This window comes from Mycteria americana, chromosome 16, assembly GCF_035582795.1.
Source record: "Mycteria americana isolate JAX WOST 10 ecotype Jacksonville Zoo and Gardens chromosome 16, USCA_MyAme_1.0, whole genome shotgun sequence".
Taxonomy (NCBI): Eukaryota; Metazoa; Chordata; class Aves; order Ciconiiformes; family Ciconiidae; genus Mycteria; species Mycteria americana.
The window spans coordinates 6,064,179-6,078,000 of NC_134380.1; the positions used below are offsets into that span (position 1 = coordinate 6,064,179).

Sequence of the window (13,822 nt, forward strand, 5' to 3'; positions counted from 1 at the left end):
TTTCCTCTGCCAGCTCCAAGAGCCTCTGAAGGCTGGCAGGCGCTGGACAGAGTGTTTTCAAGCATAAGCAAAGCGCTGCTGGCTTGCATTATATGCAGCATCGCGCCTGCTGGATACTCATGCTGATATTCACCAGAAGGAGCTGGATTCCATCTTTCTGGATCTGTTTCTGCCACAGAAGTGCTGATCTGAATTTCTTTCTCCAGGAGAGTGTGTGGAATTCATTGTACTCAGACTGAGGCTGTAAAACATGTTTTATTGCAGCTGATCCCAGGGTGAGGAGATTCACCTGGAACGGCTGCAGGCAAAGCCAGGGGAGGAAGGGGGGGACCTTTGCCTGCAGCCTTTCTGGAGCATCTGAGCTTTAGTGTGGGAGCTGGTATATCCTCCCGGTGCTGATGCTCTTGTGCTAACCAGAGCCCAAAGAAAATGTATGAGATCCCTTGGGGTCTGGGATGGGACCACATCATGTTCTCTGGAGACTTTGGGAATGCCTCTGTGTAGCCTACACTGAAAGAGGCATTTCTGGGCTTTGCTGTCAGCCCCTTCGCCCAGGAAAGCTGTACCAGCCTGGGGCTGGTGAGGAGCTGGTCCAGCTCAGCTCAGAGGTGGAGAGATGCAGTCAGAGAATGGGATGCAAAATGTCTTGCTCCCTTCTGGTCTCTCCATTACCAGCAACAGAAGTTGGCTGGGTTGTTTTCTACCCCAAGGATGCCCTGGCCACATCTGGAGGAAGGAAGGGGTGTGAGAGGCTTCTGGGGGCTGAGGACCTGGTTCAGGGGCAGCCGTGCAGTGAGGAGGAGCTGGAGGTGGTGAGTACCTGGGGGAAGAGGTGGCTCCTGCCGCTCCTGGCTGTATGGCTCTTATGTGGGAGTCCAAGACCCCCATTTTCCCTGAGCTATAGGGAAAGCGGAGCCACCCGGTCCCTGTTTCCTAAATCCAGCCCCTGACTCGCCCTGGTTCTAACCCTTCCCACACCGCCTGCCTCTGCCCTGCACAAGAAATGAATGTGGGGAGGTGGATGGGTTCCCGGCCCTGCCGAGCAGCCGCTGCGGCAGCCAGACCTGCTTTGGGAGCAGCAGCACCCTTCAGCCAGAGCCAACCCTTCCTTGGGGTGGGAGTGGGGGGAGCCGCTCGCCTCCCCCGGGCTGACCTCAAGTGTCCGAGTCGTGTCCAACACTGCGCAGCGCTGGGGAACGGCTCCGCGTGCTCCTTGGCTTTTTATGGTAAGGAATGTCTCTGCAACACGTTAATTAAGAGTGATCATGGCAGCCAGCACCGTCCCCCCGCGACGAGCTGAGCATGGAGCAGTGAGCGATGCTCAGACCACAGGAAGGGGCCACGGATCTGACCCACGGCTGCCCCACGGCACTGGGGCTGAGCCCCCTTTGCTTCCTCCAAGGCTCCTGCTGGGTTTAACGCTCTCCCCTCACCTCCCGTTCTGTGCTGGCTGCTGGTTAATCCCCCGACACAGACAGGGACAGGCTGGGGGATGTGTCTCTGATTCCCAGAGTTTTGGGGCTGGAGCCCCATTTCTCAGTGGTTTTTTTGTTGTTTTTTTGTGGGTTTTTTTGTCTTTCGCTGCAGTGGGCCAGGCTGGGAGGGTGTGGCAGGGTCTGGGTGTGCTGCCTCCTCTTGTGGCTTCCTTGGCACCAGCCATTATTTTGGGGCAGCAAAAGTGTTTTGTCAAACCCTGCTGGGCTGGGGACTGGCTCCAGGGTCCCTGCAGCCACCCAGGGCTGCGACTGGTGCGGTTTGCAGCTGGGAGCTGCGTACAGCACAGACGAGGGTGGGAGGCTCAAAAGCCTCAGCCCCCACCCCCCTTGGCTGCCTCGTCACACTGGGGAGCAAATTTGACAGAGTAAGCGTTTGAAAACAAAACAAAACCACAAGCCAAAACAACTTCTGCAACCCCAGTGATAAATCTGCGTGCTGGAAAGCTCGCACTAACCTGAGGTTTCAGCCAAGTGCCCCTTGTCTCCCTGCCCACCATTGGGCTTGATGGGACCTGAGTTTAACCGATTTGTTTTCCACTCCCAGTTGAATCTGCTTTTATTAAATTTTAACTGGAACGTGGGGACTTGTGGTGGTGTTTAAGATAAAACCTCCCAAGGGGACAGACCAGGAGCCTGTCCCCACTCAGCCGGGAGGGCGCGAGTGGTGGCAGGTCATGAAGCTCTTGTCTTTTCCAGCTGGGCCTGATACACTCCCTTGTTTGGGGAAAAGTTGCTTCCCACTGTGGTTTTGTGTTGGCAGCAAAGCCTTGTGCTTGCCCTTGAAGGGCTCATCAAGGCAGGGGCTGGGCAGGAGGGCGACGGTTTCATCCTCAGATGAGCAGGGGCGATTGCAGATAAGCTGGAGAGGTGCTTTTTTCTTTTCTCTATTTCTGTAGCATCCTGTAAATGGCATAACGATCCAGCAGCTGGCACAGGTTTCACTCTTGCTGCCTGCAAACAAGCAAATATCAAACGATGGGCAAGGATCCGTAAGACGAGGAGGGCAGCTTGGATGTGTCACACCGCAGAGACCCGCGAAAGCCTGGACTTTGCTGTCTAATATCAAACGGAGCCTTGCTGCTCCTGCGTGAGGGTGAGAGCAGCCGTGTGAGCCGTGGTGCGTGTCGGAAGGGATTGGGGGTGCTGGAGGCAGGACTGCGAGGTGCAGCCCCCCAGCTAGGTGCTGCGCAGAGCCTGCCTCCAGCCCGCCGTCACCCTTGGGGGTCTTGCTGCTGAACAGTGACCAGAAATGGGCCGGTGTCGGCCGTGCCCACGGCCCGGGGAGAGGGGACGCAGCAATGCTTTGGGCTGGGAGCTGAGTTAGGGGTGTCCTGGGCTGTGTCTTCAAAGCAGTCACGGGGGTGGTTGGGCAGCTCTAGAGCAGTTGTACGGCAGAGCAGGGCTCAGCCGCCGGCTTGGGAGGCTGTTGGAAAGGCTGCGGGCAGCTTTGCACGGACCGGAGCTGTGCTTCCAAACTCCTTCCTCTGCACATGGGTTTTCTACTTGAGCTGTCTCCATTCAGTGCCTGGACCCCACTGAGCCCCAGCACGAGTTGCACACAGGGAAATGGCTGTCTGCGGGTGGAGGGCAGCGACGTCCTCCCTGGCTCTAGCTTACAGACCCTCTCGGGACCTCGCTCCCCAGGGATATGTTGTGTCTCCAGGGAACAGCTCCCTCCTCCCTGAGCTCAGTCCACGCCTGCGTTAGCACCCGCCTGACACGTGCCAGCACAAGGGACCTGGGCAGCAACCAGTCACTGAAGTTGATTTTTTGGCGGGGGGCGGGGTGTTAAATGTTATTAGTGGATGTGCTGAAAGTCTCTGTAAATCACTATCCTTGTGATGCTTAAAAAAAAAAAATTGCTTGTCCTTTCTTTGCTGGGCTCTTTTGCACGTCTACAGACACACGCACACACATGCACTTGCATTGATTCTGTGTGTTCAACTGCAGCATCAGGATGCTCCTTTCACGTCTCTCCAGCTGAAGACAGTTCCTGACTCTCTCCTTTGGGGAACCGGCTCTGCAAAGCTTTGGCAAAGACTTTGCTTTGTTATTGCTTTGCTTCCCTCTCATTTTGCCCTCTCACCTTTCCCTTGCTTGGGAAGATGCCGGCAGATCATGGGGTACAGCGGTGGACACATGGCTGGTGTGCTTAGGAGGGATGCCCAGGGCTGGGTGTCCCCTGGGGCGGTGCAGGAGATGGCTCGATGGCTCCCGTGTAATTTAGGGCAGGCTATTGCATAGGTGCTAGTTTGTTCTTGCACAGTTATTTGTCCTTTGCACCTTCTCCCAGCATCCAGGCTGCTGCTGTCAGATGCCGGTGACAGACGGGCCCTGGGATGCTCCAGCCGAGTTGTACCTGCAGCAGTCGGCAGCTTGTTCGTGAAGCTGGCCCAGTGCCCCACAGCCTGCATCCCCACTCCTGGGATGTGCAAAACCCAGCCCTTTTCCCATTGATCTTTTAATTATTATTATTATTATTTATTCCTCAACCCGTTTCTGCCAGGGCTGGACGTGAGCCTTGCAGTGGGGAGAGAGTACCTGCGTACCAGGGCTCTGCTTACACTGCTGGTGTTACGGCAATGTTGGGGCTCCTCAAAAAGACCCAAAGCTGCAAACCAAGCAGCCACCTGCGGCAAAGCCGAGCTGAGCCGGAGCAGCAAGTGGTGATGTTCTTGCAATGTGTGTGGTTTCGATGAGCTGTTTTGAAGAGGTGACCCATCCCCTTTCCTCCTCTGGCTGTTAGTCACGGTTCTAAGCTGCTGATGCTATTTTGAGCCTCGTTTCCCTTGCAATGCCAAAATACCTGGGAAACAAAGTAAGTTTACGAAATCTATGGTAATTTAGCACTCTTCTCCTGCTGGTTGTTGTGAGCCTGCTTTCGCCAGGGTGTGGGACTGTGGGATTCAATGCCTGCACAGCTGGAGTGCTGTCACCCAGGGTCAGAGCCACCCACCAGAGCAGTCTCTCTCTTCTTCGGCTGTTTTGTGGTGGCCACGCTGCTGCCAAAGGATCCAACGTGGCTGCGAGAAGTGGGTCTCTAGAGACCCAGCTTTGCTGCTCAGAGTCATCCCCCAGCCTGGCGACAGCTTGGCGCTGGGCGTTTGAGAGGTCGGTGGCCACGCTGTGGCCCCAGCTTTTCCCACGGCCGGCTCAGGGGTGGCACCAGGAGCCTCCCTGGGGCTGGGCGAGGAATTTGGGGCACAGCTGGTCCCCCTCCACCTGGCCCTGCTCCCCGTGGGTCCCCTGGGGCTGGGCGCTGTGTGCTGGGGTCACAGTGAACAGTAGCAAGAGTAGCAGCAGCCCCAATACAGCCCTGGAGGCTTGTTCCTCCTCTTGGGTCCTTCCTCCCCACACCCCAGGTCTCACCCCATGGTGAGACGGGATACCCGGGTACCAGCCCGGTTCCTCCTCCCCCCCTGCCCCGCACGGCTCAAAGGAAAGGCTCGCTCTTTCTGGGTGGGTTTCGAGCCCCTCACGGGGCACAAAGCATGGATTGACGTTTGCTGGCTGCCTTGTACATCAGTGAGCTGGTTATTTTTATTTTCTTGTGAACGCTATAAAAAGATGAACTCAGGAGCAACTCCCGTCCTTTCTGGGAACTCAGCCCTGCGTGAAGGGGAACAACCTGGGCTTGCAAGCAAGCGCTAACTCTGTGGGGCTTCCTGTAGTGCAGCCCCAGCACTGGGACCGCGATGCCCTGCAGCATCTCGGGTTGAGATATGCGGGTGCAGCCAGGTGTGATGGGAAAATGGGTCTGGGGGGGGGGGCAAGAAGGAGGGGAGCAGGGTTGGTGTCTCCTCTGTGATAGCACAAAGGGACAGGGGACACTGCACCCCCAGCCATGCCAGCACAGGGACCCCTGTTCTTGGGCAGTGCAGAGGTGGTGGGGAAACATCTCCATCCCCAAGGCGAGGTGGTAACTGTGTCCAGGAGAGGGGGTTGAACCTCTCGGTGTGGGATCCATCGGAGCCAGATCCCACGGCTCTCTGAGCAGAGGTGGATGAGGGCGGGAGGAAGATAAGGCTTTTAGCCATGTTTGCATGGCTGATTCACTGTTTTCCCTGGCTGGGAAGGGTTGAGCAGGGGAGATAAATGCAGATGTAAGTAACGGAGCTGTTTATACGCTTGCTCTCTGTGACTTATGCCGTGAGCGGGCCTAGACTAAATATAACGGTTATTAATATGAGGCAGTGGCCGATTTATGGCCCTCTGCATAGGGACTGGAAGATCTGGTTATAATAACTCTCAGCATGGGAAAACAAATGTTTGACAGTCCAAAGCTTCCTGTGAAGAAAGGCCAAGCGCTGGGAATGGGTGGAGGGCAGTGTGGTGCAGAGCAGGGCTGCGTCAGGACCCAGCGCAGACACCTGGGGAGAGCCAGGGTTCTGGATAGAAATATCACATCCCGGTCCTGCCGTGGGGATGTCACAAGGAGGGAAATCTGTGCAGACAGATTTACACCCTCTGTAACGGCAATTTATAGAGACCTGATCTTCATGGGTGCTTGGTGCCATCAGGGCACGGCCCTGGGAGTCGCAGGGATACTCAGCGCAGCCCATGGCAGCTCCGGTGTGCTTTCACCTCCTCCTCCGGCTGTGCTCTGCCATAGGGTTTTCAGAAGAGTTAATTGATCCTATTCCAGTGATGCTCTTCTGGTAAGAAAACGATGGGTCCTTAAATAAAGCCCTCGGCTGCTGGCAGCCACTTGTGGAGCCTTTGCAGGGGTAAGAGCGGGGGGCACGTGAGTCACATCAGCTTCTTGTGTGTGGGCACGGCTGGGTTAAGGGGAGCACGGAGCTGTTCCTGGATGGACCTGCTCAGAGATAACCCACACCCTCTGCTCCCCCACTGCCGGCGGCTTCCCTCGGCCAGCGGATCCCATCACCCCTCCAGCACCCGCCTCTCTTCTGCTGTGGACCACGGGGTGTCTCAAGGGAGCAGGACAGGGGATGCAGGATGGAGAGCTTTATTGTGGCTTCCCCGGCTGGCTGGGGTCCCCCAGCATTGACGCAGCCCTAGCTGTCTGGCCCCATGCCGTGGCCACCCGAAAGCAGTGCCAGTGCTCTGCTTTGCTCTTCTCTGCAAGCACCTCACCTGGGCTAAGATGCTGAGGCTGCCCAAGCTGTCTGAAAGCATTAAATTCCTCCACCAGTGTGACCCGCCGATGTCCCGCTCCCCCTCCCCTGCCAGCGTAACCTTTCCCACGGGGCCATGGCTGTGCTCCTCCAGCAAGCAGCCTCCCTCCCCGCCAGTCCTTGGTGACCTCCAGATGCTCTGCAGAGTCTCGCACGCACCGAAATGGCAGGGATGAGCCATGGTCAGCAGCGTGGGGCAGTGCCCTGTGCCCTCAACAGTCCCATACTTGGGCTACGGCACTCGTCTCCGCTATGGGTGCTGCTTCCAGCCGTGCTCCATCTCGGGGAAGCCTCCCCTGAGCCACGAGCCCCAGGGAGATGTTAAAGCCCAGCCGGCACTGGCTGTGCCAGGAAGGTTTGTCTCTTGATTTCTATGCTTCTCTCCTGGATTTTCCTACCTGAGCCGGGTTTGTGCCCAGGTGGCTGTGGCCAGCGTTGTCCTGGGACACAGCTCCTGAACTGGGACACAAATGACCCAAGACTTCCCAAATGTCCTAAAGGTGCACCCTGCTAACTCCAGCCAGACACTGTGCTGGTTGGAGGGACCAGAGCTTTCAATAGGGTCCAGGCATAGATGCAACAAGGTGTAAGTCCATCCGTGACAGAGGAACAGGTGATTACACGAGAGCTGATTTGGGGGTTCGATCTCTCTGCTCTCAGCAAGTGCTTGGTGGAAGCAAATCCTGCCCTTGGATCCTCGGTCAGGCGCTTGGCTGAGTCTGTAGTCAGCAGCATCGCTTTAACAGTTATGATATCTGCGTGCATTTGAATGAAAAAGGGTATGATTTGATGCATTTTAACCCAAAACGTAGCCCATCCCCAGGCCTGCGATGCTGCGGGAGACTGCAAAGCCATGGGGTGGGAAGGAGCTCTGCTAGGTGATATTGAAGGTGATGAAGGAGCCATCTGCTTTCTGCTGATGTTCCACCGGCTCTGCCTCCCCCCAGGGCTGAGCTGGGACCTTGCAGCGCAGGGACGAGTAGCCGGGCAGGGCTTTGCTGACGTGGGTCACCTCGCTGAGCTCTGCCTCCAGTGTGCTGATGGTGTTCGTTACTTGGACCACATGCACCTTGTTGGCTGCCTTCTTGTGCAAGAGGCAGATGAAGATTTTCTTGAAGCCCTTGCGGAAGTGTTTGGAGACCAGGGCGTAGACGATAGGGTTCACGCAGGAGTTGGCGTAGGAGATGAGATGCGAGAGGATGCGGAGCACGTATGTGGCGTGATTGAGGGGGAAGTACCCAAACCAGACGCAGAGGATGACCAGGTGATGGGGCAGCCAACAGAGGCAGAACAGGACAGCTACAATGATGATCATCCTGGTGACCTTCTGCTTGGCCTTCTTGGACTCTGACATGTCTTGGAGAGGGTCCACAGACCTCCACAGGTAGTGAATAGTCCGCACATAAGTGAGGCTCAGGATCAGCACTGGGATGATGTAGCTGAAGATGAAGGTGCAGATGTCCATGACCTTGCGCTGGGAGATCTCCCAGATGGGGTGGCAGACAGTCAGGTTGGCCAACTGGAACTCCTGGTAGTAGCTGAGGTAAGGGCCCGAGAAGATGAAGGAAAGCCCCCAGATGAAGCAGATGGCTGTGAGGGCATTCCTGGGCGTCCTCAGCTCCCTCGAGTGCAGGGGATATCGTATGGCCAAATACCTGCACGGGAAAGGGAGAGGGACACGATTGCAGTCCTGGAGAGGGCACGGAAAGCTGCTCCAGGAGCAGATTGGAGAAAGGGCAAAAGTGGTGATGGATTTGAGCTTTCCAGGGTAATTAGTCCCACAGCTGATTCCCTGGTGCTTCTAAGGGTTCCAGTGGGGTGAGGAGGATCCTCTCCCCTGACCCTGTCCTGTCACCCTCTCTGCTCCCAGCAGTGCTTGTGGGGTAAACAGGGATGGTTCCCTTCTGTCCCTCTCCCTAATCCAGCAGATCCTCGCTTGATCATCAGTCTGTCTGGCACAAGCAATAGCAGTGAGGAGCAAGGCCGGAGCAAGTCCCCGGGATCCCCAGACACTGCGTTCCTCGCGCTGGCACATGTGAAAGCATGTCACCCGTTTTTGGTTCTGCAATTAGCTGGTTCCTTAATTATGCCCAGATCTAGGGGCTCATGCAAGCCCCTGCTTGCTTGACAGCTCCGTTCCTCCCAGCTCTGTGGGATGCAGGAGCAGTGGCAGACCCTGGGTCTGGTTTAGCTCCTGAGGGGTTTGGGGTGGGCTGTCCTGGCAGCCAGCGCGGTGCCGTGCCGGGATGGCCGGACGCATCCAGTCCTGCTCTGGGGCTGCCGTGGCTCTTCCCAGGGGACTTTCACAGGGACCTTCCATATCCCATTGTCTCATGGGTTTCGAGCACGGAGCAGAGCAGCACCAGGAGCTCCCTGCCTCTTCCTGGCTGGGGGTTAGTAACTTGCCAGCCCTTGCAGAGCCAGGGCCTGAGCTAGCACGGGGTAAAGCACAGGCAGGAGCAACAGGCTGCCTTTTCCAGAACTCACCCTGGGCCAGGCTGGGACAGTCACTGGGACAAGAGACATTACTGGGACAGAAATGGGCTTTTTGTTAATAAAAGGGGAGGGTGGGAAGAGCAGTGTCCCAGCTCAAACATCCTGTGTCTGCTCTTTCTCAAGCTTTGCCTGCTTTGCCGTGGGCTGTTGGGAGGGCAGGGGCTCTCTCCCCACGTTTCTCTCTGGTTTTGTATCCCCCCTTCAGCTGCCAGAGCCTGCAGATAAACCCCACTCCTATAGCTTCGGGGTCTGAAAGCCTCCTCCAGCTGGGCATTGCGGACAGGGGTCCCAATCCAACCCTCTCTGCTGGACCCCATCCTCGGTGGTCGCATTTCCTTGCACACATGACCTGGCAAATGCTCCTGGATTCCCCCAGGAGGTTGCAGCAATCGGGGCTTGGTCCCAGGGGACTCTGTCCCCTCTCCTGCCCGGGGGGATCCAGAGAAGGGGGAGTCTCAGGGTACAGGGAGCCCCCCATCCCCTTTCCTACCTGTCGAGGGAGACAGTGGCCAGGGTGAAGCTGCTGGCGTACATGGTGAGGTAGATGAAGAAGTGGACGGCCTTGCACATGAAGGGCCCGAACACCCAGTCCTCCAGGGTGTAGATGGTGGCTTGGAAGGGGACGCAGAAGAGGATGAAGCAGAGGTCGGCCACCCCCAGGTTGAGGATGAATAGGTTGGTGGTGTTCTTCACCTGCCCGTTGCGCAGCAGCACGGCCAGGACCAGGCAGTTGCCTACCGTGCCCACGAGGAAGATGACGAGGTACACCAGCGGGATGATCACCAACTCGGGCTGCCAGCCCTCCTCGAAGCCTGCCGCCGAGCCGTTCATGGCTGGGAGCGCACAGGCGTGCGCGGAGCGTGCGGCGGGGATGGACGGGGGAGCGTGCGTGGAGAACGCACCGGGGAGGCGCGCAGAGGGTGCACGGAGGGCGCGGTGGGGGGTACACCAGGGATTGCACGGGAAAAGGGGCGCACGGACAGGTCAGCGGGGAGCGCGCCAGGGATGCACGGGAAAGGGGGTGCACAAAGAGCGCACCAGGGAGCGCAGCAGGGGTGCGAAGGAAAAGAGGGGTGCACGGAGAGTGCAGCAGGGAGCGTAGGGGATGCAGGGGAAAAGGGGTGCACGGAGAGCGTACGGGAGGTGCACGGGAAAGGGGGTGCACGGCGAGCGTGCAGGGGGACCCGCCGGGGCGCACGGAGAGGCGGTCGGGGTCACAGGGGGCGCGCAGGGGGGACGCACGGGGAGCCCCGGGGGTGCGGGGGGGGATGCATGGGAGCCGGCCGCCCTTCACCTCCTCCGGCTCGGCTCGGCTCGGCTCGGCTCGGCTCGGCTCGGCTCGGCTCGGCTCCGGCGGCTCGGCGCGGCTCGGCGCTCTGCCTCCCGCCGGCGGGGCGGGGGGGCTCCGGGGCGGCGGCTCCCGCCCGGCCCCGCGCATCGCGTTCCGAGCCGCTCCGCCGCGGCCCTGGGGAGGGGAGCCCGGCCCGCCCCCGCTCCCCGCCGAGATAAATACCGGCCCTCCGAGGGACGGCGGCCGCAGGACCTCCCCCCCCGTCCCGGCAAGGGGGCTCGGGCCAGGGCCGGTTTGCTCCGGGGGTGGGGGGAGTAAATCCGGTGGGGCAAAATGTCTTTCGGTGCCGCGACCCCCTGGGAAGGGGCTGGGGTAGCCGGGCTGGACACCCCAAAGGGAGCTGGACACCCAAAATGGGGTGTCCGGGTGGGTTTCCTTATTGCTCACCCCTGCAGTGGTCACTGGGAGAGGGCTCGTCTAACCCTGGGGGCTGTGGGGTTGGTTTTTTAGGAATGGGGGTCCTCTCGGACTGCGAATGGGTCCAAACCGTCCAGCACACTGCTAAATCCTTGCACTAAAATGCCCCAGAGGTGAGCTCAGGTTTGCAGGAGAATCTGTATCTCTCCCCAGGGGTGGGGGATCAGGGTAATTCACTGCAGTGAGAACAAATCTTTTTCACATCCATCTTCTTTTCCTGCTTACAAAATTGTCTGTTTTGTTCTTTCAGAGCTTTCACAGATGGAAGTCTCAGGACTGGCCGCTGCAACCAGCTCTCTAAGGACACTTCATCTGGCCCCCAGGCTGCCTCGCTTTGTTCCTGTGGAGAGAGAAATATTTAATGCATCAATTACTCCTATAACTAACTCACTCTACTGCTTCTCAGTTGTCTTAATGGACGTTCAGATCTAAGCCTGCTGGCAGTGCTGGGAGGCTGGGGGACAGTCACAGCCCCGTGACATTGCCGCCACGGGATACCGAGCTCTTTTCACCCTCAGCAGCCCACGAGCAGCCCCACCAAACCAGCTCCCGTTCAGCTACGCAGATGAGGTACGTGGGGAAGCGAATACACCACTTTGGCGTGAGGATGCTCTGATCCTGACGTTATCTCGCGGGGAAAAGCAGGCAATTAGGAGCAGCGCAAGGAGGTGCTGAGACACAGCAGCGCAGCTCTGCCTTCCTCTCCTGATCCCAGCCTGGCCACACGCCCTCGGGGAGTCGCTCCTGCCCTCGGCGAGGGCTGCGCCGCATCCTCAGCTACGGCCATGGAGGTCGCAGGGCTCATGAGGAAAGCCCAGCCCTAGGGAGCTTTCACCCTTCGGGAGCTGTCCCAGCTCCCTGTGCCCTCAAACACACGCAGCAGGGCACTGGCATTTGGGTTTATTGACACTGGTGGTGTCTTTGGTCTCCCTTGAGCTGTGGTCAGCTTGCAGAGAGGCCAGGTCTATCCTCACGCTGCAGAGTGAGACTATTAAAAAAGATAAGAGAAAACACCCATTTTCTTCCCAAAACGTCAGTGCAACTCACAACCTGCAGCCTTGTATGCAAAGATCAGTGGCAGGATCCCCCATCCGGAAATAGCAAAATAAATTTCTGGCCTGAGACATAGACGGGTTATTTGGACAGGGGTGCGGCATGCTGGGGATCTGGCCTCCAAGGGTGGCCAAAAGCAAAAGGAAAAGGCACGGTGTAAGGCTACCAACCCTTCCAGGCTGCAGGGGCTGGTGGTACAGGGATGGTCTGTGCATGGTGTGAGTCTCTGGAGCCAGGAACCCTCAGTGGATTTGTTCTCCTGCAACACCAAAGGCAGCTTAGACCCACCGCCTCGCTGTAAGGGTCTCACCGGAGGCTCTGTTCGATGCAGTGCCACAGGTTTGTGTTGTCCTCCTCTGCCCTGGAGGAAGAGCAGAGCCAGCTCTGTGGCAGGAATCCATGCACCGAGTCAGCAGTTGACAGTTTTATCCTCCCCCTTACAGACTCCAGAGGAGTAGCAAAGCTTCGTGCCAGCATACGAGGAAGGCGGCATAGCAGAAACGTGCCTGTGAGAAACTTGATGGCTGTTCTGCCATTGGAGCGGGTCCCTTGGCGTGTGACGTGCACGTGTTTGCATTGGGGCATCTGAACACGGGTGCTGCAGTGCCAACCTAATCCAAGTCTGTCTGAACCGCCACAGCCATGAGAGAGGAGCTGTGGTCTGTAAAACGTGCTTCAGTTGACATGTCTGTTTGGTTCAAGCATCATCCTGAAACACAGTTTGGTTTAGATAGGGAATGGATCCCTGAGAGGCACAGTGGAAACCAAAAGCAGACAGAAAAGGCTTAAAAGATTTGCAATGGAAAGCTGTAGCGTGAGGACTTGCATTTTCTTTTTCCCCTTTGAGCTTTCGTGTCCACAAGAGGGAAGGAGAGCTTTGAAATCAGAAATAAGAGGTCATAGCTGAGCCCTCTGAAGGGGAGAGGAGCAAGAATTGCTGCTTGCTGTAGCATGGCAGCAGCAAACCGCAGCCAGCCTCGCTGGCCCCAAAGGCAGGCAGAGCCCTGGGCTGGCAGGGACAGGTCTTGGGGGGTGAGCCCAGTGGGAACAGCTGTCAGAGCGGCTTGTAATGCTCAGTGTTATAATGGCTCTGGTTGCATAAGTATTTAGGACAGTAGGTATTCAGAAAACAGTTTGGTGTTTGTCCCTAAAGAAGTATCTCTAAGTTTGTTTCAAATACTTAAACCCCTTGTGCAAGAGGACCTGGTCTTAACTGCTTCCCTCAGGTTTATATCTTTAAATAGCTGCAGGGAAGTGCTCCTGGATTTGGGTGTGTTTGGGGCTTTTAAATAACAACAGAGGGTCTCTTCTTTTACCAGGTATACAATCAGACGGGGTGAAGGTGCTCCCTGCCATCCTACAGGTGCTGTGGCTGGAGGTGGGAGATTTTGGCTAGTGCTTGGCCTGGGGAAGTTTAAACCCACTCTCCTAAACCCAGCACGCTCCAAGGTGTCCCAGGAAGGTGCTAAGGGAAGGAGAGGCTCCCCCAGGACTGCCACAGCAGCACAGATGGCTCTGCACCCGCCAGGGACAGCATCGCCCCACGGGGACTGGTCCCACAGTGCCCAACATGTCACTACTCCCAGAAAGAGGCACCTGGGGGTGTTCGAGGAGCAGGGGGGGGTACGTCCGCCTTTGCCCCTCAGCACCCTGCTGTGAGCCATCAGGCACCGTCTGTGGTTTGCAAGGGCTCCCGGCTTCCCAGGGCTGAGCCTGCGGCCACGGGTACGTCCTCAGTCCTTTCCTGGGATGCTTTGGTTGACGAAGGTGCCGCCATTTGCTCGAGACTCCTCCGGTCGGTTCAGCCAGCGCACAAAGGTGAAAACCTCAGAGCCAGCCCTGCAGAGCAGCTTTTCATTAAGGTCTCCAAA

General features: G+C 57.7%; 1 protein-coding gene and 2 long non-coding RNA genes across 3 annotated transcripts in view; 1 reads left to right on the top strand and 2 right to left on the bottom strand.

The window, feature by feature from the left end:
• The window catches only part of LOC142417916 (uncharacterized), a 480,711-nt gene that overhangs the window by 314,243 nt on the left and 152,646 nt on the right, over window positions 1-13,822 (bottom strand). The window lies entirely within an intron of this gene.
• On the top strand, window positions 1,031-11,171 carry LOC142417654 (uncharacterized). Its single transcript, XR_012778096.1, has 3 exons — window positions 1,031-1,226; window positions 2,393-2,589; window positions 11,149-11,171. It is a non-coding gene; the product is annotated as an uncharacterized LOC142417654 (long non-coding RNA).
• On the bottom strand, window positions 7,463-9,976 carry GALR2 (galanin receptor 2). The gene is made up of 2 exons (XM_075518886.1): window positions 9,621-9,976; window positions 7,463-8,289 (listed from the first exon to the last, which is right to left on the bottom strand). The coding sequence occupies exons 1-2, from the start codon at window positions 9,959-9,961 to the stop codon at window positions 7,509-7,511; spliced, it is 1,122 nt and encodes a 373-aa protein (XP_075375001.1). The 5' UTR covers window positions 9,962-9,976; the 3' UTR covers window positions 7,463-7,508.